The sequence below is a fragment of the Larus michahellis genome, chromosome 2, assembly GCF_964199755.1.
Source record: "Larus michahellis chromosome 2, bLarMic1.1, whole genome shotgun sequence".
NCBI classification, from domain to species: Eukaryota; Metazoa; Chordata; class Aves; order Charadriiformes; family Laridae; genus Larus; species Larus michahellis.
In genome coordinates, this window is record NC_133897.1 from 16659671 (window position 1) to 16684410 (window position 24740).

At 38.4% G+C, this 24740-nt stretch overlaps 1 protein-coding gene across 2 annotated transcripts in view; it reads left to right on the forward strand.

Annotated features, from left to right (window-relative positions):
* The window catches only part of ITGB1 (integrin subunit beta 1), a 44166-nt gene extending 22803 nt beyond the window's left edge, over nucleotides 1-21363 (forward strand). Inside the window, exons 5-17 of one of the 2 annotated variants that reach the window (XM_074574252.1) lie at nucleotides 134-304; nucleotides 617-855; nucleotides 2189-2344; nucleotides 3332-3427; nucleotides 4335-4424; nucleotides 5165-5305; nucleotides 5434-5636; nucleotides 7631-7869; nucleotides 9365-9587; nucleotides 10827-11059; nucleotides 13034-13200; nucleotides 14063-14143; nucleotides 20139-21363. In XM_074574252.1, the coding sequence (XP_074430353.1) occupies nucleotides 134-304; nucleotides 617-855; nucleotides 2189-2344; nucleotides 3332-3427; nucleotides 4335-4424; nucleotides 5165-5305; nucleotides 5434-5636; nucleotides 7631-7869; nucleotides 9365-9587; nucleotides 10827-11059; nucleotides 13034-13200; nucleotides 14063-14137 (2033 nt within the window). In that variant the 3' untranslated portion in view covers nucleotides 14138-14143; nucleotides 20139-21363. The remainder of the gene's footprint in view (nucleotides 1-133; nucleotides 305-616; nucleotides 856-2188; nucleotides 2345-3331; nucleotides 3428-4334; nucleotides 4425-5164; nucleotides 5306-5433; nucleotides 5637-7630; nucleotides 7870-9364; nucleotides 9588-10826; nucleotides 11060-13033; nucleotides 13201-14062; nucleotides 14144-20138) is intronic. The other variant, XM_074574253.1, reaches the window with a different exon arrangement.
* The last annotated feature ends 3377 nt before the right edge of the window (nucleotides 21364-24740 follow it).

Consider the following 24740-nt stretch of genomic DNA (forward strand, 5'->3'; position numbering starts at 1 on the left):
AGGAAAAGATCGCTCACCTTGAGTTCAAAACCTCCATCGATATTTCAAAGAATTTCCTTAAAAAGACTTTTTTCTTGTCAGTGCAGTTGTGAATTTTTAATGGCTTCTGTTTGTTGTTTGATCTCTGAAACAGGGGAACCCCAAACATTTTCATTAAAATTCAAGAGAGCTGAAGACTACCCCATTGACCTTTATTATCTTATGGACCTCTCCTATTCTATGAAAGATGATTTAGAGAATGTGAAAAGTCTCGGAACAGCTCTGATGGTAGAAATGGGAAAAATAACTTCAGACTTTCGAATTGGTAAGAAAGATTTGCCTATTCTAAATAATTAAAAAAAATAAAAATCAAGTGTCTTTGTTTTTTATGTCATTATGGATGAAGAGTAATTTTTTAAAATTAGCAGTATTATGGCAGATATTCTAATACATAGAACCTGTTGAGGAACATAAGTGTACTTGGTGTTGATGGAGAAGGTGGAATGTGAACAGGTACGAGAGCTATTTCTTACGTCAGTTCAGCTGTAGTACATTTGTATTCTGTTGTATCGTGATATAAATCAGAGAACTCCATTCTTCAATTTACAGATTTTTTTTTTTTATTGTTCTGTCTTAGGCTTTGGCTCTTTTGTGGAGAAAACAGTGATGCCATATATAAGTACAACACCAGCCAAACTCATAAATCCTTGTACAGGTGACCAGAACTGTACAAGTCCATTTAGCTATAAAAATGTGCTCAGCCTTACTAGTGAAGGAAACAAATTCAATGAACTTGTAGGTAAACAGCAAATTTCTGGGAATTTAGATTCTCCTGAAGGTGGATTTGATGCAATAATGCAGGTTGCAGTTTGTGGGGTAAGTGTGTATTGTTTTTCTTTACTATTAGGTGAAATTGTTTGAATATAGCCTTAGTGTTTTATGATGGCTGACATCATGAACATGTCATCTCATGCTAGCAAGACAAGGCAGACTGGGCAGACTGCATGGATGTATGCATTTGTCTTTTGTAGAGACCTCTAGTGAGCAAATGAAGCTGGGAAATGTGAAGGTCATGTTCACAGCAGATAAATGCATTCCAAGGACAATGTTTTTAAGGGTTGCTGTAAAAGAAGAGTCAAATTCTGCTTATAAGTGTATGAAATCCTGAATGAGCAACTATTCTCAAATCATTTCAAAACTTTATATGCTGTTGTTTCAGAATAGTTTGGTGAATTGTAACTTCTACTAGCTTCTCAGACAGAAGTAGGTGGAAACCTGATTTTTGTTTATGTTTGAAGATCTGATCTAGGTACTGCATTTTTCTGTGATGTTTCCATAGTCTTGACAGACCATTCTGTGCACTTGCACAGCATGGACTCACAAAAAAGTCATATCCAAGTTCAGTGCTTTGTTACCATATTATTATGCAGTTGATCAATAGAGTCAGGACTTTCTGAAACAATATGGAGTCTTATTTTAAATAACTGCAGTGTCAAACATAAGCCTTCTGGGGTTTTTGTTGTTTTTTATTTTTTGTGGTAACTGGTATTTATATGACCTTTTTCTGTGGCCTTCTGCCCTTAAATTAACTGAGGCTTCAACTTGGGAAAAATTAAGAAAAAAAATAGAAAAGGGTGGGTTACAGAATTAGGCCCTGAAGTCATGGGTCACAACGCTCGTGGTACAGCAAAAGAGGACAGTCCTCTGGCAAGCTTTGTGCTGAGTACAAATCTGGACTAGATTGGCAAAGCCTAATGATTCTTCAGAGCCTAACACTGGGCAAGATGTAATCTTTAAAGTCAAGATTGCGGCACCATTCTACACACTGATGATGTCCTCTGTGCTTGGGCTGGTGGTGACATAGAAGTGGGCTTGGGGGCATCAAAGAGCGGGACTGATGTGCCCAATGTCTAAAACCCTATTGCTCTTCAGATACTCTGAGAACTGAACAAACCAAAGTACATCTCAAAAAGAGCGTTTCTTGCCTTTGGTGAGAGTCCTACAGCAGATGTTTTAAAGCAGACATTTAATTCAATGCACGTGCTTTTAAGGTTTGAGTAAATGATATGATTTCCAGTGTGGCACTTTTGCAGTATGGCTTCTCCTAAGTCTGTCTACTTTTTCATGTATTTATCCTTCAACTGTTGGTCCTATTGCTATAGAATAAATTGGTGCAAAATATCAAAAACCCCTTTGTTTGTCTCCCAAGGAACAAATTGGTTGGAGAAATGTTACAAGACTATTAGTGTTTTCCACGGATGCTGGATTTCACTTTGCAGGAGATGGTAAACTTGGTGGAATTGTTTTACCAAATGATGGGAAATGTCACCTGGAAAATAATTCATACACAATGAGCCACTATTATGTAAGTCTTTACATCATCTTCTAGAGAAATCAGTATTTTGTGATGCTTAAGCTCAAAAACAACCCACCTCATTAGGTCATCTGGTATAGTTTCAGATCGCTAGATCTTTTGAACTTGACCCATTTACCTCTGTTTTACATCAAGTAACTTTAGCTTAACTAAAGCAAATGCGCAAGAATTAATCCAGTCTTGATTGGTAAATTTTGAGAAATGACAGCTTTCACACTATGATTTGTGTTGTTGAATTTTAACCTTTTTAATAATAATCCTGCCTGTCCACTGGCAAACTGTGGTGAATCTGTCCCATTATTTTATCATTTCACTAGTCATTGCGTTCAGCAGTGTTTTACTACTGTTAAATAATAGTGTAAAATAGAGAGATCCTTGTCAGGTTTGTAATACTGCTTGAAATTTTATGATGCAAAATTTATGCTAAAAGTATGCTTAACAACATTGACTTCATGGTTTATTGATGGGTAGATCAGACAGAAGGTGAAAAGAAAAACATTTACTGGATGGGGCAAACACAATAAGCTTTACAAATTTTATGTGTTCATATATTCCTAAAATTGAGTATTGCTCAATAAAAACCTAAACTAAATTCAGTTTTATTTAATCTTTTCTTTATGAAACAGTGCAGAAGGTAGTGGTTTTCACTGAGATAAGTAAGTCTCATGGAAAACTACCAAAGGTAATTTTCTGACAACATTGAGATGAGGGATTTAACCTGGAGACTTTAAATGGCAGGGAATACAATAATGTTATTGTGGAAAAAAACCCACCTACCTTCATGGGGCGTGTATGGAATCTTCAATATGTGTTTGTTTTCAGAGGTTGTTTTCATTTAGAACTGTGATGTAAGCTTGCTAGTTAGAAGTCTTACCTATGTTTCTAGAGGTGATTTGTATTTATGATGCCGAAGTCTTTCTGATTGTTTTCTAGTATGGGTCCCAAATTTGAATTCCATTTTATGCTTGATTTTTATAGGATTATCCCTCTATTGCTCATCTGGTACAGAAGCTCAGTGAGAACAACATTCAGACAATCTTTGCTGTTACTGAAGAATTTCAGGCAGTTTATAAGGTAAAGATAAATAACGCATATTTCTGATCTCTCTACTTTTTTCCCTCAAACACAAAGATTGACTCAGATTTGCTTTGAAACCCTTAACATTGCTTGATTTGAAATTAAAATGAGTATGGAAGTAAGTGATTGTGGAAGTTATATTTTGCTAGTCACATTTTTATTATTAAGCCTTTTTTCACTTGTTCAAATGGATACTGAGTGCGTGTGTAATTTCCAAGGAGAAAGTGCCCTCGTCCTCGCCCCTCTTTATAGGTGGGAGGGAGTGGAGAATATATTTGCAGTGCTACTTCTTACGAACATTTTTACAGCTAAATAGCTGTGGGGGGTGTGGACACTGAATCAAGAAACACACTTATAAAAGAGCATATTTTGGCCTTTGTGGTCTGTTTATATTCCTGATGTTTAAACTTAACTGCTGGATGTGATTGTGAAATAGGAAATGACTGTGTAAAGAAGATGCATATTTTCCTCGTTTTAACCTAACAAGGTATTTTTCTTTTTTTAGCAATACTCAAATTGTAGCTTTTTTTCTTTTTCATTGGAAATCTATCTGCCTGTTTTTAATGCACTAGGAGTGTGGTGCTGCTTCTTTAAGGTCTTGAAGATATATTGTATGTGGTCAACTTGTGCAAGAGAAGGTCTTAGTATTCTATTACCAAATTTAACATGAAAATGCAGAGGAAAAGAAAAAACTGGATATTTGTTTATACTAGTAGTCCTGTGTATAACCTCAAAAATCATGAATATCCCTGGCAGCACTTCAGCCTTGTTTTTTTGAAGTGCTTGATCTTGAGTAGTTAATCCACTAAAGCATTATATCACCATACAGATATTTATAGTACAAATTATACTTTGTTTGTTAGTAAGACTGTAATTTTCCTTTTACTTTTGTAAATATTGAAAGGAATTGAAAAATCTGATACCAAAATCAGCAGTGGGAACGTTGTCTTCAAACTCCAGCAATGTGATTCAGTTGATCGTTGATGCATACAATGTAAGTTCAGATTTTATTTGAATTTTATTTATTTTTCTTGCTTTTAAGTTGTTATGATTTTTTCAGGCAGATACTCCAAGGTGGATTTTATTTTTTTTCTACAAAATAGGAAGTCAGTACGCCAAACTATAAGTATACTGCCGTTGCAGTAAAACCACATTACACATACAGACACTGGCAATAAGAGATTAGATGACTAGAAAGATGTACTCGTAAAGCCACTTAAAACAACGCTGCAGAGAAAAGATATCATCCGTGTTTTCCCTTTAAAAAAATAAACCCCACAACCAAAACCCTGCTGTTTCTTCAGCACCTTCAGTTCTCGCCTTCTTTCTGTGTGGACGAGAAAAGGCCCATTTTGCAACCTCTTGATCCCAAAGAAAATGTCTACACCAACTTCAGGGACCTCAGGGGATTTGCCCCAAAATATTTTCTTCATAGCTGTGTTGTGTTAATAAGCCCCACTTCTCCTTTGGAGTACATGGGGCAAACAAGTGCCTCCAAAGTCCGTAGAGACATGCCCGCACCCTGTGTCGCAGGGTTTTCAGCCATGAGATGGGGTCACCACAGCATGACTATGGGCAGCCCTGGGCTGGTGTTTCTTGATATATTGGAACTTAAATAGTTCCAGTGTGCCCATGGGATTGGTGCTTAGACTGTGTATAGTTGCATAATATCTTTTCTTCAGAAAAATGCTTATGCGACTCAACTCAAAGTTTAGCTAACAACTGTTGTTTTAGTCCCTTTCTTCAGAGGTTATCCTGGAAAACACTAAGCTACCAAAAGGAGTGACAATCAGTTATAAGTCCTTCTGCAAGAATGGAGTGAATGACACACAAGAAGATGGAAGGAAATGTTCTAACATTTCAATCGGAGATGAGGTACCTTACAGTACATCTGCTCCTGATCAAATGTAAAATTCACTTAAAATGTCCAACACTCAGTATTTTTTTATAATACAGACAAAACTCTTTTTAGTAACGTGGACTCCATTTATTTTTCTTTTCAGGTTAGATTTGAGATTAACGTAACAGCTAATGAATGTCCAAAGAAAGGACAAAATGAAACAATTAAAATTAAACCACTGGGCTTCACTGAAGAAGTAGAAATTAATCTCCAGTTCATCTGTGAATGTCAGTGTCAAGGTGAAGGAGAACCTAATAGTCCAGCCTGCCACGAAGGAAATGGAACATTTGAATGTGGTGCATGCAGGTAAATAAAAAGACATTTTGTTTATTTTTGCATAAGAGAAATATGAGTAAGACCTTTGTTTCCTTAATTAGGGTTTTCTTGGGTTTACTATTTTTTCAGTGAAAGGACAAGAATTACTGTTACAGACCTGTTTATTTTAGGATATTTTGACAGATTGCCTTATTTCTGCAAATAATCCCTATGCTGGAATTCATAGTATTGATCGTTAGATTGACACTATTGTGCAAGTCAGAATTCAAATTTGGCCTTGAGTCAATCCTTTAGAGCATATAAGTCTTACTGCTTTTTATGTTTCTTCATTTAATTTTGAGGTCCATGTAATACGGCAAAACTATGGATTTATGGGACAAAATGAATGGTATTACTTTGATGTTTTTGCAAGTGTTCATACTCATCTAACTGTATCCTTCCAATTTAAGGTCTGTTGATTTACAGAAAATAAAAGGCTTTCTAGTGTTCTGGTAGGAGCTCCTACCCAGGTTGGAACCAATTGTTTCATAGCAGGAAAGAGTAAAAAGTCATTAAAAAAAACACCTCTTATTTTGGATGACATCCTAGTCTCTTCTTCCTGCTTTAATTCTAACTTTCTGGCATCTTGTTACAATGCTTCTTCTAATCTATAGATTTTCTAATCTATAAATCTTTCGGAATACGTATAATTTTTTGTGTACTTACGCCTTTGAAATGTCCGTTATTGTGCAGCACAGGGATTAGATTACACCTGTATTCCTTATTACACATTCGAAAATTAAGTAAAATGATACTGGACTTTCTGGAATTGCACACAATGAATGCAGAGGAAAATCCTAGAGTGTTAGTGGAGTCTGGTTGAAGATCAATCTAGTAAGTTAAGGTTTCAGAAGGTTCAAGAAACCTACAGCAAAAATGAAAACCATTTCCTCTTGGAAACCCTTGAGACAAGAGTGGTAAGAGCAGAGGAATTAAGATCTTCTCTAGGAAAACAAGATTCAGGACTTTGGAAAACAATATTGGTTCCCGCTCAGTGAACTGTAACTGAAATAAAATGTAGAATTCTCATTCCTTATGGTTTAATGTGTGACTTATAAAAAATAAAACAGAAGATACTGACTTCGCTCTTAGAGGACTTTTGGAGTAGGAGTGACTAACATCTGCCTGGTGCAGTTGTTGGTGGTTAATGGGGTGTTCGAAAGACTGAGGTATGGCCTAACTGCTTAGTATTCTGTAAATTGAGGAATTAAGCCACTTTGGATCCAGTATTTATGGTCCGTCGCTCCATTTTGGAGTCAGTTTATGATGTTCCCTTTATATAAGGAGAACGGATTTTTCCCAGTTTTGTGTAGAAAGACGTCTTAAATTTGGTATTGCTGTCATTGGTGACCCCATGATATCACATGGAGAACAGACCCATGGATAAGAACAGCCTTTTGCTTTTGCAACAATATCAGTTTCCTGATGGAACCGTTGTCTCTGACTGATGCCCCACAACAGTTTGTCAGTCGTTGCTGCAAACAAGAACAAACTCCATTTGTTCATCAATACTTCAGCCTTGAAAATGAGAAGTGCTGATTCCTGAAGATTTCAGCTCAGCAGCTCTGAAGATCATCTACTTTCCTGCCTAATTGCTGTTCATGGGAAATCTTTTCATTGAAAGATGACAGCAGCTACAGTGAACAGTCACTGTTACTTAAAAATAATTACTGTTCTGTCACGTGAGAGAGGGATTAATAGTGGTTATGTGGCAATTTAGTTAGAGGTGGTGACAGTTTCTCGCCTGGAACGAGTAATCGTCATAGGAACAACTTAGGTTTTGCTCTGGCAAAAGTCAAAAAAGTTTGCTCTGGCAGCTTCAAGAATGGCTACATAGACGTCAGCTGGCAATCTCATTTGAAGTTTAACTCAGAATATTCCTTGAGAGAATAGTCGCTTTTGCTCCTTTTCTTTGTGCTATTTTTGCAGTGTTTTTATTGTGTGAGTTTAAACTTTATATCTTCAGTTGTGTTTTTCCCTTGCAGGTGTAATGAAGGACGTATTGGAAGACTATGTGAATGTAGTACAGATGAAGTAAATAGTGAGGATATGGATGCGTACTGCAGGAGGGAGAACAGTACAGAAATATGCAGTAACAATGGAGAGTGCATTTGTGGACAATGTGTATGCAAGAAAAGAGAAAACACCAATGAAGTGTATTCTGGCAAATACTGTGAATGTGATAACTTCAACTGTGATCGATCAAATGGTTTGATTTGTGGAGGTGAGAAACTACTTCAGAGCTTTCCGCAGGCAAAACTGGCCAGCAGTTTACAAATCTGTCAGCTCTGCCCTGCAGAGTAGTGATACTTAGCTTATAGATCATAGCTACTTCATAACAGAGATGAAAATATCCACAAATATAGTGATTGAAAAAGTCTATTAATAAAACAGCTCTCTGATCACAAACATATAGTGTGTTAATACACATTACACCTTCCTTGAATCACAGCTCTAAGAAGGATGTAAAGTGAACTTGACTTCTGCTGTTTATTACAGAATTCCCCCCAGGTATTATAGTAAACAATGCTGAGACAACTGGCCCGAGATTGTAATGTTATACTGGCTCAGTGTAACCACTGCGTCAATAAAAAGAGATAATGACCTCAGCTTACTTGTAATAGTGAGTGTTTGACTCGGTGCTTGACAAGATACCAGTGAGATGCTATCATGAGACTATTCTGAAAGGTAAGTGAAGATGAGAACATGCAAGAAATCCAGAAAATCACCTTAAGTGCTTGAAACAAGACTCTGATGGCAGTTAATTCCCAAAATCAAAATCAGTTTAGAAACTACTCCAGCAGCCAGTGTCTAAATTACTGCATGTATTTTTGTTCTATAATTTCCCTGAGCTTCCCTTGCACATGGAAGTACCTGGTAGGAGTATAACTACTACCTCAATTTTGACTGTGATACAAAAATAAAACAAAGAAGCCACTGAGGTTAAACTGAATTATGAGAATACCTCCTCTGATTTGCTCAGAATGCACTATTGCTTGCCAGCTCCACAAAGGATAGGAGCAGTGGTGGTGGTGTTCCAAAATAAATATGGTGACAGAGAAGTATTGACCCGAACACTTTATTCTCAATAGAGAAGGAGGTATGTAGCCAAGAATCTTTCCATTTCATCCAAATCACCCTTCTGGAGATACAGGTGTCCTTATTTCCGGTGTAGGGAATGTAAGGAGCATGAAGTTCGGTGGGGTGGATGAGGTCAGAAGTACAGCAGCTTGAATGGTGGTGTTGCAGGAAACCAAAAGTGTTTCATTTTTCTGTGCGGTGAAGTCTAAGTTAGCGCATTCCTCATCTCTTCAGGTCTTCCTTTATAAACTTTGATAGTGATAGATTAGAAAGCCGTAGTGCATCTGCATACATATACAATTGTGAACTGAAGCATTGCTGTAACGCTCTCCATTCAGCAGAGATGGCCATCATGTTATACCGTGCTTCATCAGCTTTCCCTAGTCTTATTATTTTGCTTATGAAAGGAAACCCAAATGTAGGAGAATAGGAAAAGGGGAGAAACACCTCTAAGTAGTTTTCCAAGGAGATTAAATTTATTTTGTAGCTCGTAATTCATCAGTGTCTTCATTATCTCACCACCAGAGTTTTCTTTTCCCTGTGTTTATCCTGAGATGGTGAACATTTATTTCTTACTGTCACAAATTTTATGTTTTGTATTAGACTTCATTTCACTGTAATATCTTTTCAATGTGCAGGAAACGGGATCTGCAAATGCAGAGTGTGCGAGTGTTTCCCCAACTTCACTGGCAGCGCGTGCGATTGTTCTTTGGATACTTCGCCGTGTATGGCATCTAATGGGCAGATTTGCAATGGAAGAGGAACCTGCGAATGTGGGACCTGTAACTGTACAGATCCCAAATTCCAAGGCCCCACATGCGAAATGTGTCAGACTTGCCTTGGTGTCTGTGCAGAGCACAAGTACGTACCTAGAAAACCAAGTCACAGCTTCTGTGTATTGGAGTTTGTGATATTTACATGTGCAGAATTTTTAAAATTAGGCTTTTGATACTCCTTTATTCTACGCTGAAATGTAGGGACATCATATCACATCATCCCTTTAGACAGGAAAAGTTGTTGGGTGCGAATCAATAATTACAAACAAAACATTATTAATGCAGTATTTTGCTTCCAGGTAGGCTAATTATTTCTTAAATTCTTTTCCTGACATTTCTTTTTAAGCATAGAAATGTGTACATTATGTTAAATCAGTTTTAACCATTCAGATTGATTTGAGCAGGTCACAGCTTTTCCTTACTTTGTGTATGATTATTGACAGCCAGCCTTCTGCAGAGCTGGAGGGAATGTAGGTCTGTAATGTGACAGGCTGTAAAGTCCCATCATCTTGCTCTTTTGAAATTAATGTAACAAAGTATACATATGCTGTGCAATTTCCAGAATAGTTAAAACTTCAGCTAAGCTTTTTGCTTAAAATTCTTATCTGAAACGCAGTTAAAAAAATCAAACTATCCTAACAGTTGAAAACTAAACCTAGATTTTTATGGACTAGTGAAATATTTATCCCTGCCTTTGGAAATCCAGGTTTTTGGAAAACAAGCATTTTCTGTGTGGAAACTTTGAAATAAGTTTATGATTAGTGTGGGGCTGATTCATGGCTTTGTGCAGCTGACTCTAAGGTTTTCTCTCAGCACAGTCTTTTTAGTATAAAAGTCCTGCTCAGTCTCCTTTGTCAGTGAGTTATTCAGAGTGATACCCTACTGTACAGCTTGGCAGTCAGTTTGTTCTTTTTAACCTGTCTGTGTCTCAGATGCGGCTTCACTGAAAATATTCTGTTCCTACACTGCCTTCTCTGAGAGTATTTGTTTTCCAGGAGGAGGGGTTGAAAAAGTTTTAGCCTTATTTCCTTCTGGAGATTTAGGTTGGGGTTGTTGCTTGTTTGGTGGGTTTTTTTTCTGTCCTTGAAGCTTGTGGGTCATCCGGGGAGAAAGTATTAAAGGGGGCTTTTGTTAATCATAAGGTATATAAATGTTCTGACTGGTAAAAAGCTCTGTCTTGCTTTATTTTTCCTGGCCGTTACGGCAAAAGGGTTGGTTTTGTTGGGGTTTTTTCCATATTTTCTCCTTTGTTTCTTTAGATTCAATGCTAGAAATCTCTCATGAACATATTAAAAAGCATTGCTTCTGATTTGTACTTCCACAGGGACTGCGTTCAATGCAGAGCTTTCGATAAGGGAGAAAAGAAGGAAACGTGTTCTCAGGAATGTATGCATTTCAACATGACACGGGTAGAAAGTCGAGACAAATTGCCGCAGCCTGGACAGCCCGATCCGTTGTCTCATTGCAAAGAGAAGGATGTTGACGACTGCTGGTTCTACTTCACATATTCTGTCAACTCAAACGGTGAAGCCAATGTCCACGTGGTAGAAACCCCAGGTATGGACACGACGTTCCCTACTCTGCTTTTGTCTTTGTTAATTTGTGCAGTTGTCGTGTACTATGAAGTAGCTATGATTGATTGCCTGAGTTAGGTGCATTCGGGAATCGGTGCTTATTCCCTTGAGTGAGAGTTGTGGATGTCTGGAAATCGAGTGGCTTTAGAAAAACATAAAGTCTCTCTAGATCTAGTTTTTTCAAACCTTTAGGCTGACAGAAATAGGTTTCGTTTTTTAAAAACAAAAATTCAATCAGATAAGCATATTTATTAAAGCATTTCATGTTTCCACTTGACATACTTTGACTTGTTTTACCTGTCCTGTAGCAAGTCCTAGAGATCTAAATTTTGATAACTTTTTTTGGCTGGACTTCTGCTACAGGTTAGAAACAATGGTGTCTGTGGGAGTTTGTTGGTTTGGGGTTCTTTTTTTTTTCCTTTTTTGAATAATATGGGACCAGTCACGCACAAAAAAAAACCCCACAAAATTGTGTACTGTGCTGCAAACTGCTTAAGTAATTTCAAGCAGGGAGCCTTTGCTGGATCACATCACAACACTGGATGTTGCATCTAACAGTGCAAAAATTCTGGTTTTGTACACTAGCAGTGTGTGGTCTGCGGATTTTTATAAGCCTGAACAAAATACACACTTGTGTGTTGGAAAGTTTAGTTCTGTATTCTGCTCAAGGAACTTTCAGAATTGATTATTTTGGGTGATCATCACTTAACACGGACCAGTGGTTAGGGGCCCTTAAAAATAAATACCACTTCCATTCAGAATGTTTTAAATTCTCTAAAAATGTAGTCCAAAGTATAGAGGAGGACCTTGAGCCCCATCTTCCTTTAGGACAAGTCAACACATGCCCTACACTTTTTGGGGTCTGACCTTCTCTTCGTGGATAAACTTCTGTTGTCTTAGTTAAGAGCTGAATTGAGCCTCCCATGCACCAGGAGGCACCTTAAATTTTGTGCCGTACAAGTGCCACAGGAACAAGCTCTGTTCAGTAGAGCTGTACTCAGTGGAGCAGACACTTGTTCCTTACTGGTTCCCAAGGAATTCCTGTCATGTTCCTTCCTATTTCCCTCGCTCCTGCAGAGGCAGCTACAGGATGAGGAGTCTGCAGCTGGGGGGAAGCAATGTTCCTATTTACAGCACAGGAGTTGCATTTATTTGCTTCTGACTCCGTCAGTCTGTGCATTGAGCTCTGCAAAAGCCCTTGTTCCATTTGTGATTATTGAGAATTTTATATTAATAGAAGAGTTGGGTTTTATTTGGGGGGTTTATTAGTTCTATGTCAGTCACCTTAAATCATTTTGCATCTGTATTACTCTTTTCAAACATGTATTTCACTTATTTTGAAAGTACATGATATTTTTATCCAAAGATGTGCTTTTTAAAAAAAAAAATTTATTCCAGCAGAGATCAATTCCCAAGATGAGGAAATACCCTAATAAAAAAATCAGTCTCAGAAGCAGAATCGTTACTTATCTCTATATACTAGCTCCTAACAATAACAGCCATCTGAGGTAAAATGAGGAACACCCTTTTTCTGTAACGCTGTTGATAAGAGTATGCGGGGGCTGTTTTGCTAATCTCTATTTGTACTCCAGTCGGTTTATCCCTCCGGCATCAGCTATGACTTGGAGCTCTTGCGTGTTTAAAATAAAATTGGCTAGTTGTTCTACTCCAGTACTCTAGATGAGTAGCTTAAGGGGTTAGCAGTGTGTAGACTTCATCATCAGAACGCGAATTGTTCTATGGCTAAGATTAAACACAAATTAGAAGGATAAAAGTAAGATGGAATGTTACAGGATGTACACATTCCAAAACTTCATTATTTGAAGGGAAAATAGTATTGGCATATCTCCGATATTCAAAATACTGGCTTCCGTACAAAATAAAATTTTAAAAGCATCTGGATATGCATTACCTTTAGCATTTTGTAAAATCATGCTTCTCTTGCTTTGTTCCCTAGAATGCCCCAGCGGCCCTGACATCATTCCCATTGTAGCTGGTGTGGTTGCTGGAATTGTTCTTATTGGACTTGCATTATTATTGATTTGGAAACTACTAATGATCATTCATGACAGAAGAGAATTTGCTAAATTTGAAAAGGAGAAGATGAACGCCAAGTGGGATACGGTAAGTCAGGAGGCTTTTATCTGTTTAGAAACTATAGTAGTTGAGGAAGAATACAAAACTTTTGTTCACATGCCTTGAATATTTCAGATTTTATTCCTGCTTTTTGGCCTACAGAGGAACAGAAAGATCTTTATTTTAAGCTGACTTTAAAACATGTTATGTGTTACCACTAGTAAAAAAACCAAACAAACAAAAGGAAAACAACCAGAAAACCCAACTCTATTTCGAGAAGAGAGTTCTCTTCTCTTGGGTTAGAAAAGCTAGTAACTTCAGTTGAAATAAAATTTCAGAGAGAAAATGTGATGGTGACAGAATAGTTCAGCTTTGCAGTTCTGCCACACTTTACAGCACATTATTAAATGTTTAATAGAAGATGAGAGTCACTTTTGTATAAAATGAAGAAGAAAACTTTACACTTGTGAAAGAGATCTTGCAAATATTCATACCGGTTTAGTTGGGAGATTTCAATAACTGGTCACAAAATCAGGGCTGGTTCTGGTTTGTTGGAATCTTCCCAACCCCTTGTCACCAGAAAAACAAGGCTATGGTCTATAGGCTTGCATAGGCCATAGGGTCACTGCCTCTGGGAAATTTTAGGAATCTGCTAATCAAAAACCCTTCGCTATACTTCTGTAGAAGTCAAGACCAATGTATGCTTGATGAGAGAATAATTTTTAAAAAAATCTCATAAGAAGGCTTTTGGTTTTAGTTAAGCAAATTAATTAATTCTACGCTGGAAAAAGTATTACTAACACTTCTCTTTACATACAGCATGATTTTTTCAGTGATAGTTGAGAATGTTACTCTTTTTTTTTTTTTCTCCTGTTGAATTATTCGCCATTGACCATTTCTTTTACTTCAGCAAGAAAATCCAATATACAAGAGCCCTATTAACAATTTCAAGAATCCAAACTATGGACGTAAAGCTGGTCTCTAAGTCTCAGTTTGTATCTTCTTTCATTTTCTTCCTTTTTTTTTCCTTTGCATGTCACTTCAAACTCACTGTGTGTCACAGTCAGTTAATCACAGTTTGAGTCTTGCCTAGTTTCTCTAGTGCTGCTTTGATTCTGGTGTTTTAAAGAATGCAGCTTGAAAATTTTTAACTTGTTTTGACAGCAAGATTGCTTGCTTACTAATACCACTGGTACTGGCTTAGACTATTAAACAAGTGATTTTTTTTAAAATTGGAGGTGGGGGGGGAAGCAGAGCAGGAGGGGGGATAAGTGTGTGTATATATAATGGAACAGCTGTTAGGATTGAAAAAGCTCTTTGGATTGTGGAGAGACACAGTGTTCAGGGGAGGGTTTGTCTTCTGTTTCCTCAAATCAGCAGTCAGTTTGCTTAAAGTTGATATGTTTGCAAAGCTAGTTTAGATATTCCTCCGATATCCCAGCCTATAAATATCACTGTTTTTATTAGAATAACTGGGAACGTTCAGAGTAGCCTTACAGATATTATTTTTTTAACTGCTTTGGTTTATTAACCTAGTATAGAACTAGCTTGCATTTAAAGTGTGAAATGCATATACTCTACTGATTTGATAGTTAAATATGCATCTTGATTTTTTTCATCCCCATTCCTATTGGAACTGGCAATATCACGGTCCTTGTAGCCCAGCCAGCCTAGGGGTCTCCATAGAAAAAAACATTTTTTTTTTGAGGAGGAAATGTTCTTGTCCCCTCCAGGTGCATTTTTCCCTGGTTTCTTAGTCTCTCCAAACCTCCGCCTGAACACCTCATTTCTGTTTGGAAATGCTGACTTTAGTAACAGTAGTGTCCAGAAGACCAAGTCAGTAAACCAGAAGCGATGGGTATCTTCTGTAGACTTTGAGGTTGCACTTTTTTGAATGTTTTAGGTGTTCTCCTCCTTCCCTGGGATCCTCAGCTGCTGGGGAAGGAGTGGAAAAGGGAGGATGAGATGGGGAATGGATGTCAGAAGAGCATTGAGAGATAAGTAGAGAGATCAGATTAGAGGGAGGGGAATGAAGAAGTCGGAAGGCAGCACGTCCCTTTAAATATCCAAGGACTTTTTTCAGGAGCCAGTGGAAAGGAAGGATCTGTATCTATAATGTTATTCTGTCTGCTGCCTCCCTTTTTCAGATTTGTGCTCAAAAGATTTTTGTAAAGGAAAAACGAGGGGAGAAAGCAGGAATTAAGAGTATTTAAGCTCTTATGTGTCCTCACTGTCACAACATTTTCAAATAATTTGTCTAGCATTCTGAGCCCTTCCTTGATGAAATATACTTTCCTTTTCTCTTTGCAATCATTTCACTTTCCAGTGTGTCCAAAATTGATTGTGAAAACGTTTGTTTTGCTTGCCACACCAACCACATTCACCTCCTTCCCATTTTTCTTCTCAGAGTCGGTTATTCTGGGGAGGAAATGGGATTTTTTTTCTTCCTTTCTAACATGTCACATCTGGTTAAGTCTCTGCTACCTTCCCTTCTGCTATTACTTGTGTACTTTCTGTTGCATGCAGGACAAGCATCTAACAAACCATATGGTGTGTAACTTCCATTCTGTCTTCTCGTCTCTACTCCATGACTCTTTCAGGACGTAATGTCCTCAGTGCTGCCATTTCTCCTCAAAATGTACTTCTTGCAGAAAGCTTTCCTCTTCTGTAAATGGAGGGATTGACTTCTGCCTCTTTGTTTCATGCACGGCGAAGATTAAAAATATGAGAGAGTGTGGTTTTTTTAAACGTGACCGTACCATTTTTGGTATTCATACAAATATCAGAACTTTGGGAAGAGGGGGAGGTGGGTTTACCTTTATTGGCCACCTAAAAGGAGGAGATCAGTATTGGCAGAATAGATGACCCACAAGAAGTAAAATAAGAAAACCCTGCTTTCCCTTGTAACTAAGCTTTTCCTGAGTCTTTTGATTGTTGAAGTAACCTTTCATTTAGGTGAAGAAAGAGTTGTCTTGTATTGCCAAGGCAAGAAAGTCATCTGAAATCCTGTTACAAGAAAATTCCGCTGCAGTGGGTTCCCTCCAGGTGTATACCTATGCAATAAAACTGTGTGCCATTTGTGTGACCCTTGCCTCTTTTCAGCAGTGGTCACGCGCACACGTGGGCTTGGCTACTGCAGCGAGTGGACTGCAGCACTGCAAAGCTTGTCATGGACCGAGTGCCCAGCACAGACCAGTCCCGGTCCATGATGTTGTGAATGACTTGTCGCCACAGTGTCCATGCAGCTAGGTCGAACCGAGTTCAATTTGTCCTTGGCCTGCAGCATCGCTACTGTCTTAGTGTCCTTTCACTGCCTGCCTGGTTTTAATTTGTGCCATTAAGAAAGTATTTACTTAATAGCAGGCGAGCTGCTTTCATCTAGTCTTCCAGTCATGGTAGATGACGCCCTCTGTCGTCTGTGTTGCCCTTAACCTTGGCCTTTGCTTCATCCTCTGATGCAACTGCCGCATTTATGGGTTGACAGATGATTTATGTTACTGTAAAATAATGATGGATATTGAGAGCTGAAAATAGTAAGAACTGGCTCTTGAACAATGAGTTTAGATAATCTGGAGTGCAGTTTCTTGCAGTGATTTAGGACTTAAACACACTATAAAGGTAGCTTCAGTGACTGTTGAAACAGTAAGTCCATGGAGAAAAAAGGAATAAGAAGTTTAATCAAACATCCTATATAATAGGTTCATCTTTAGGCAACATTAGACTGAAGTGTCATCCTCTGAATAGCCCAGTCTAGTTGAAAATGAGTACTGTTGCAAGAACATAGCTCTCTGTTCTCTGCTGAAGGTACTTTTTAAAATCAAGATAGAGATATTTTTTATGTACTTCACTCAGTCTTGTATATGGCTATTGTTTGTTGGTTTTTATTTTGGTTTAAGTGTGCATGGTGTTTTCATTTATAGGGGCATGTGGCAAACGTGTTTTCCCTAACTGCATGCTTAAACCAGTGTATTCTATGCAGTGGCATAAAGAAAACAGGTTTATTTAATTACAGTGGTATTTGTCTAAGACAGCAGATTTGGAATACCATGTTTCAGTGGCCAGTTAAAAATCTGAAATGCTGCTAATCCCTGAAAGCTCATACCATGTGCCAGCTGTGAAAGGCCCTAAGCGAGGCAAGAGTCGTGTTGGACTAGTGGACATTTATTTACCTCTTCCATGTTAGTTTTAATGATAAGGTATCTGTAGAAGACCTCGCTGAGACACAGTGATGGAGTGTGGCTGGAAGGGGCAGGGCTGTCGCTGCCAGACAGGAGATAGCAGGGAAGAAGTTGCCAGTCCATTGGGTGCCTACGTTTACAGGGAGCCTCGAGAGCTGTTCAGCTGATCAAATGCAAGGTTGGGTTAAGATGAATAGTTCTGTGTGTTGACTAAATCTCCATTATTTGTAATGGGAACTGAGACACTCCAGTGAAGTGGGGAGACACCTAGTTAAGTGCCTTATTTAGTGACCTAAATCCTACTGTGTGCTTCTGAGAGTTCTTGGAAACATAAAGTGCAAGTACAAGGGAAAACGGTACAGTGTTTCGGTTTCTTTGTAAATAGGGCTTGTGCTCAGTAAAGAGCATGTAAATTTCAAATTCTGTTTTCTCTTGGAAAAGCATTATAGCAAAAAAATTACAATCTTATTATGCAAATTGCATTTTAAACCTGATTCCAAATTCAGATTCATTGTATGAGTGGCACGCTGCAAATTTCCAAGTTTTACTTCTAACATTTAGACAGATTCCTACACTATCTGATAAAAGTTACCTCTCTTTTACAAATGAGAAAATGTAAACGTACACCTCCCTGTTTGTGCTGGGGGGGGCTGTTCTGTAAAATGTGGAAGGTTAAAAGCAGAGGATAACAAGTGTTACCTTGCCATGCCTTGCCATTGAAAAGCTGTGCAATGTCTCCTAGCCTGCATGTCATGCAGCCTGTTCAGCTTAAAGACTTACTCTGCATCATAAACTTTACTGATGTAGATTTATATTTTTAAGAATTCTCCATTAAAACTTGTCGAGGAAACAAACAACATACATTGCCAGGAACTTTGAGGCATAATGAGATACTTCAGTTACAGTTTAAATCTCTCATCCCTGGATGATTTTCCAGTTTCATTTGCATCTTACTATTGCAAAGCTTTTTATTAAAAACATTGTGAGAGGGGGTAACTTTGCATTGATTAATTTGTCTGGCTGAGAACTAGCCACAATATTGTATGTCCATGATTAAAAAATAAAATAAAATAAAAAATCTTAACTCCCCATCCCTTTCCAAACCAGTAGCTGATATACTTTTAAGCGAGACAGAGTTGGCCTGGGAATTGGTTGAAGGGTCTTTTGCTGTTACTATGAGTTTGTGAAGTATAGCCAGCACTGGACACCCAGTTCCTCCTTCACCTCGAGCCAGATGGCATTGGCTCAGATCTTGAGAAGAGTGAACAGAGAACCTTGACTTCCATTGTCCAGCAGTCCCAGTTCTGGCTGGACTGGAGAGAGACTAGGCTGGAGTGTCTCAGATCTAGGGGAAACTGGATGTGCCTCTTTGCTCTATGCGTGCACAGAAGCCGGCTTTAAGGAGAAACAAACACCCTTTTTCTCTGAAAGGAACCACGACAGAAAGGTGGTACACCAGCTACCAGTTACTTGCCCCATACCAGGCCTTGCAAATAGAAGGCAACAAACTTCCAGGAATTGTGATATGAAAATTTCACACCAAGTTGGTTCCTTGCTTGCCTTGTCATCTTTTGGCACATGTGGTATTCCCAGTTGATTTTCCAGGTTTATGACCCTGAAAAAACAGATGCACCTGGTGTTTGTGTGTCCAGGGGGAAGATTTCCTTTAATTGACTGTAGGAAAAGTTGTTTTAACCTGAAATATTTAAAATGCTATGTAATTTAATAGAGTAGAATTTAATTAATATGGTTACACAGGCCATCTCAGGTTGGGGGGAACCTCAAAGGGAGAGAGGTTCCCTTCCTGCTGCTGAAGGCCAGGTGCGGTTCTGGGCAGAACGGCGCTCAGGCCGACATCTGCGCTGCATTTGCGTATGCACAGAAGAGCTTCCTGCTGGTAAAACAGTATTTATTTAGGCTGAAGTTCAGGTTGTGATCGGGGCACAGTACTGCAGATCCAGCTGTACTGGTAGAGTCCCAGTGGTAGCTCTTTCTCCTACTAAGATTTACCTATTAATTTTAAGTTCAAGCTGTTCATCTTAGGTGTGCAAGGATGCCATAAATGGAGTAAATTTTACTGAGATAAAAGGAAACCTGGGAACAAAGGAAGCTTAAAATAAGCTGAATTTAGAGGTTCTCAAAACTTAGCAAGAGAGATGTAAGAGGTTGTTCTGTAGGCATTTCTCATATCAGTAGAAATAATGTTTTTATTACAGCATTTGCACCAGTACTGAGGTTTCCTAGTTTTAACTGTACACTTTGCGCATATGAGGATTGGGGGGGACCTGCAGGAATAAAGTCAGAATGACAAGTACTGAATGTTCGATATAAATATTGAATGTGTATTATCAAAATATTACAAGCCTTTCCACTTTGTTTCTAGAATTAAATTCTAATACAAGATAAGCTATTTAAATGTTTATTATAGCAGAACATGGTCTGTGGGCAGTCATGGTTTCAAACGATGTTGTTTGCAATTCTGTTCTTCAAAAAAATATTACAGCCTGCAGACCTCCAAGTTGATGGCTCAGCCCTGAGGTCACCACACGAGGTTCAGCCGCTTTGAAGGAAATCTGTGGTGTAAACTGAACAGGATTGTGCCCTAACCCTTTGCTTTATTAGCTGAGCATGCCTTTGTTCAAGTAGCTAGAGGGAAGACTAGTTTGACTTGAGCTGTTTGTGTGTACAAACAAAACATTAATGGATAATTTCTTAAGCTAATTTCTTAGGCTAATTTTTACACTTCTCACAAAGACAGTGCTTTGTTCATGTCTTTAAATGTTAATATAAATATTTTTCTTTTTCTAGGGTGAAAATCCTATTTACAAGAGTGCAGTGACAACTGTGGTCAATCCTAAATACGAGGGAAAATGAACACTGCTTGTATAACTTCACAACACTGTATGCAGCGTAGCAATTTTTGTAGTCACAGTAAGATAGATTTAGGGCAAACTGCAGTGATTTTACTAATTCATTACATATAGGTTTGTTTTCCTGTGCAGGTTTTGAAAATGTACCATATGTAATTTTTTTTATTTTTATTTTTTTTGCAAATAAAAGTAATCAGTGCCAGGGGTCTGACAAAAAAACTTGAGACTGTGTAGCCTATTCAGCTAAGGTCACATGGTGCCTTTTTGACCTTTTTCCACTCCCGTGCTGTGAATCCAGGTCTTCTGCAGGATGCGATACTGCTATGGCATGACTGGGAGGGAAATGGTTAAAGCAATCAGCATGAGGGCTCTGCCTAGCCATTTAGTATTAAACTTTTTTAGCTTTACAGGGAAATCAGGGCTTGAGTTTGCAGATATAATTAAACTCATGTAGCATGGAGCGGGTGGTTAATTGGTCTTCTACTTGCTAGACATATGATTAAGTATATGGTAAGTTGAGTAAGTTGGAAGTGAGCCGTATAAAAGACTGAAAAGTGTGTGCATACTTATTTTTAATTTTTAGATTGCTTATTGCCAGGTTATGGTTAAAATGAAAGCATTTGAGAAGAATGTTAAGAAGGAAAAAATAGCTTTAAAATACGTGCCATTACTGAAAAAGTTGCTGACTGGTAACTTGCTTCGTCTTTCTTTGTAAATTCAAGCCCTGGGTGGCAGTATCATGAAGTACCTTACCAAGACATCCTCAAACACGTAAGGGCCTTACGTCATACTGTGTCTTTATTCTATAGTGTTTCCTTGGTTTAAAGCCTGGTGCTTTGTCACCCTTCTAATCTTTTTAACGTATTTGGTTGCGATTCTTTTTGTAATATTTTTGTATCAACACAAGCTTTTTTTTTTTTCCTTTTTTAGGGCAGTCTTAGCTGTAAATTTGCCTTTACCCTGTAGCTAAGATTGCATAGTTTGTCATGTGACATGAGTCACACATCATTCTTGACATGTGCCATGTATATTTGCCTTTGACCATTCAAACTGCATCATAGTCATATTCTTGTTTTAAGTGCCTTTTTATTTTAACAGATGTTCACTTTTTACAGTGCTATTACTGAAGTTATTTATTAAATAAAAGTACCTTAAAATACTTACATCTCGACTCTCTTTCTTGTAGAAGTTGATACTATTCAAAAAAAACTGAGAACTGTGTTTGGGCAAGAGGTAATAGACATTGTAATAATACCAGATATGTCCTTTGGATCAAATCTGAGACAAGTTCAGCAGAAGTGATCTTGGGTAACAAATGTTAGCTGTGGTATAACATGCACAAAGGCCAGGGGGCAGCACAGTGCTCCGCGGTACATATGGTGGCCAGTGATGTAAAGCCCCAGGCTTTCATTTGCATGTGTGATAAACAAGTTCTGTAGTTTAATAACTGTTCCAGCAGGTGAAATATCTGGTTAATATTTTTTTCACAACCCATGACAAATGTGGAAAAACTACTGCATTTTGTAGGAAAAGAAAGTCTTCCAAATTTTTTAAGGGTATAATGTTCTAGATAGATTATCAGAACCACTTTGTAATTAAATACATTCCTAAAGTGTATTCATGGAATCTGTATGATTCTGTTTTTTTTTTCTGGGAAGCTACTGGGGATGTGTTCTAAAAGTCCCTTTTAACCTCCATGTGAGGGCAGAAGGAGCCTGGCTTCCATGAAGTGGGACGGGGGCATTAATGGAGAGGTTGGGCTCTGTGTGTGTATGTGTGTCTGTCTCCATCTCTCTCTGAAGGAAGCAATGGGAGACAAGAGGATCCAAGGGCCAGTTATGAGGTAGACTTGATTGTCTAGGGCCAGTTACTGGGAGGGACCTGTAATGGGGTGGGTGGGCAGGTGGGTGTTGGTGTGCAAGGGGGGGAGATTTGCAGCAACCGCTGGAGCAGGGCAGGCATGGGTGATGGCAGCGGGGGAGAGCGGAGATCCAAGGGGCAGCTGCTGGATAGACTGTGTAAGCCCAGCCACGGGAGGGATGGACGCTGTAGGTATGTCTGTATTTCCACTAACGAGCTTCCATTCTTGTGAGCTGGGAAGGGGAGGAGGCCATCGGTCCTGTTTGTATTTCTGTGAGTGCTGTTTTCTGTGATGCTGTGTGTGTGTATGTATGCATGCTCTGTGTACCTGCTGTGTGTGTGTGCACGTGCTTACTGGGAATACGTGCTTAGGCTCACTGCAGGTTGGACCTGGAGACACGGAGCTGCTGCAGCCTTGCTTCTCTTGAGCTACCAGATCTGGTAACAGGTACATTTTCTGCTGGTTAGTGCAAATCCTTCATAACAATGTCCACGGTACTGCTCTGGATTAGTTCTTATGTTGTGAATGCTCAGTCTTCTGTTGCCTTTCCAACTAAGGGAACCAAAACAGCCTGAGAATGCCATCTAGCCTGACCATGAGATAAGAAACCAGTGGGAGCTCCACCCGTATGTACCTGTGTTGTCGGTTTCTCTTGATACTGACTTTACAGAATTGTGACTTGACTGGGGCCACAATGCATAAGATTTTGTTTTGGACATTTGAGTACTTGCCTCCCTTCCTACTGCTTTGGTCACTTCCCTAACAATACTGAGGATTTGCAATAGCTCCATAAGAAAAGACGCAGAAATTTTTTCTGAACACATTCTGTATTACTTGTCCGTGAAAAATGTCTTCGTTGGCCACAAGGCAGGTTAAAAAGAAAGGATAATTTCTGACCTTTACGGCTGTTGTTTTTTCAGTATTCTAGAAAGATTAATCCCATATTTCTGTTTCAGACTACATCAGTCTCCTTCAGATCTGTCTTTTTACCTCTCAGTCTTTCCCAGGCTGCACAGAACACTGGAATCCTGAACTAAGTGGAATTTATTCATACAGGTAGCGGGATGCTGACCTTAAGGAATCCTGATCCCTAAACAGTGTTACCAGTCCTCCTAAATTAAGCAAATTTTTAATTACGTGTGCATTAACCTAATTCTGTCCACTCATCTATGTTACATGTTCAGCAGTTTCTTTAACAAGTCTGCCAACCTACTAAAGCATTTTGAAATCAGACGACTTTTCCATAGAGAGATGCTCCTGAAGGCTTTGAATTCAAGTGGCCTGTTACGGAGAGCTTTTTTTAAATCCTTGTTTAAACTGGATTTCTAGTAGCCACTTCCAGCCAGATGGAACCTGCTTAATATCTCCAAGTGAACAGTTGCTTAAATGAGAGAGAACAGCTGCCATCCCACAGTATCAGATTCAAGATACTATAAGTGTCACAGAATGTATGATTTGCTGTAAAGCAGGATTAGATGTTCTAGCTAAGAGAGATACTGTAGTTCAAATATGGTAAAATTTCAGTGCTGGAAAACAGAAGTAGTTGTGAATCCTTCCTGGCTTATAAATACTGGCCTCAGCTACTTACCCCGAATTCTGCAAGTTGCTGAAGCAGTGAACTCCTGCTAAAATACCTCAGACACATAGACTCAAAAGGTTCTGATCCCGCGCAAGCCAGATGTAAGATCCCAGCAGTATATCTGTTTTAAAAGAATTACAGTTAGTATAACCATGGTCTAGCTATCATTAATCCATCGATTCCCCCAATTCCCATCCAGTAACTAAAGTTAAGCTAGAACTGCTTTATGGCAGTTGTTAATAAAACGAAGTCTCTTATCCTGGATTGAAACAGCAAAAATACAAGGCAGCTAAAGAAAATAATTCTCTGTAACCACGTAGTTTATTAAGTAACATCCATGAACTAACTTTGCCACAGCACATTGAGCCTCTTGCCTTAAACTACCTCTGCGCTGCTTGAAGACTAGTATAAAGCACAAACTGGAACAGCCTCTTAGCACAGTCTCAAGCACCTATATGTGAAGAAATCTAGGCCGATAAATACATACTTCCTTTGGGATTCTGCTTTTTTTTCTGTTTTTTGTTTTCCTTTTCTGCACAATCGCATTGCTCTACAATATGACCGCTTTTTCTTTTCCATAAGAAATACAAACTCACTCGCAGAGCAGTACAGGATGTGAATAGGAAAATAACCCCAACCTACTACTTTTTAAAGCAAAACTTTTATTTACTAAAGCTTTGGTATTGATCAAGTAGAAGCAGTGAAAGGGTATGCTCTAGCTACAAAGTTCTACTACTTAGTTCTATACTATTTACTACTGTTCTACTACTTACTTATTGTAAGTGCCAAAGTAAGTAAGGTCTGACTTTTGCACTGAAATCAATCATCTCCTTTATAAACACCAGTCATTAGATTTCTCTGAATTAATTCCTTTTGAGATAAAAAATTAAAATGAAAATAATAACCAGTTTTTATTTTACGTTGGTAAAGGACCACATTACAAAGCTGACAAGCAGCTGGAATACATTTGACAGGACAGTTAATTCCATATTTATCTAATTTAATAATAAAAATATATTTCTGTAAAGCTTTAGTGCCTTGTAGATCTCAGCTATGCCAACATTGTAACTGCTATTGAGCAACAGGGTAACTTCAACACT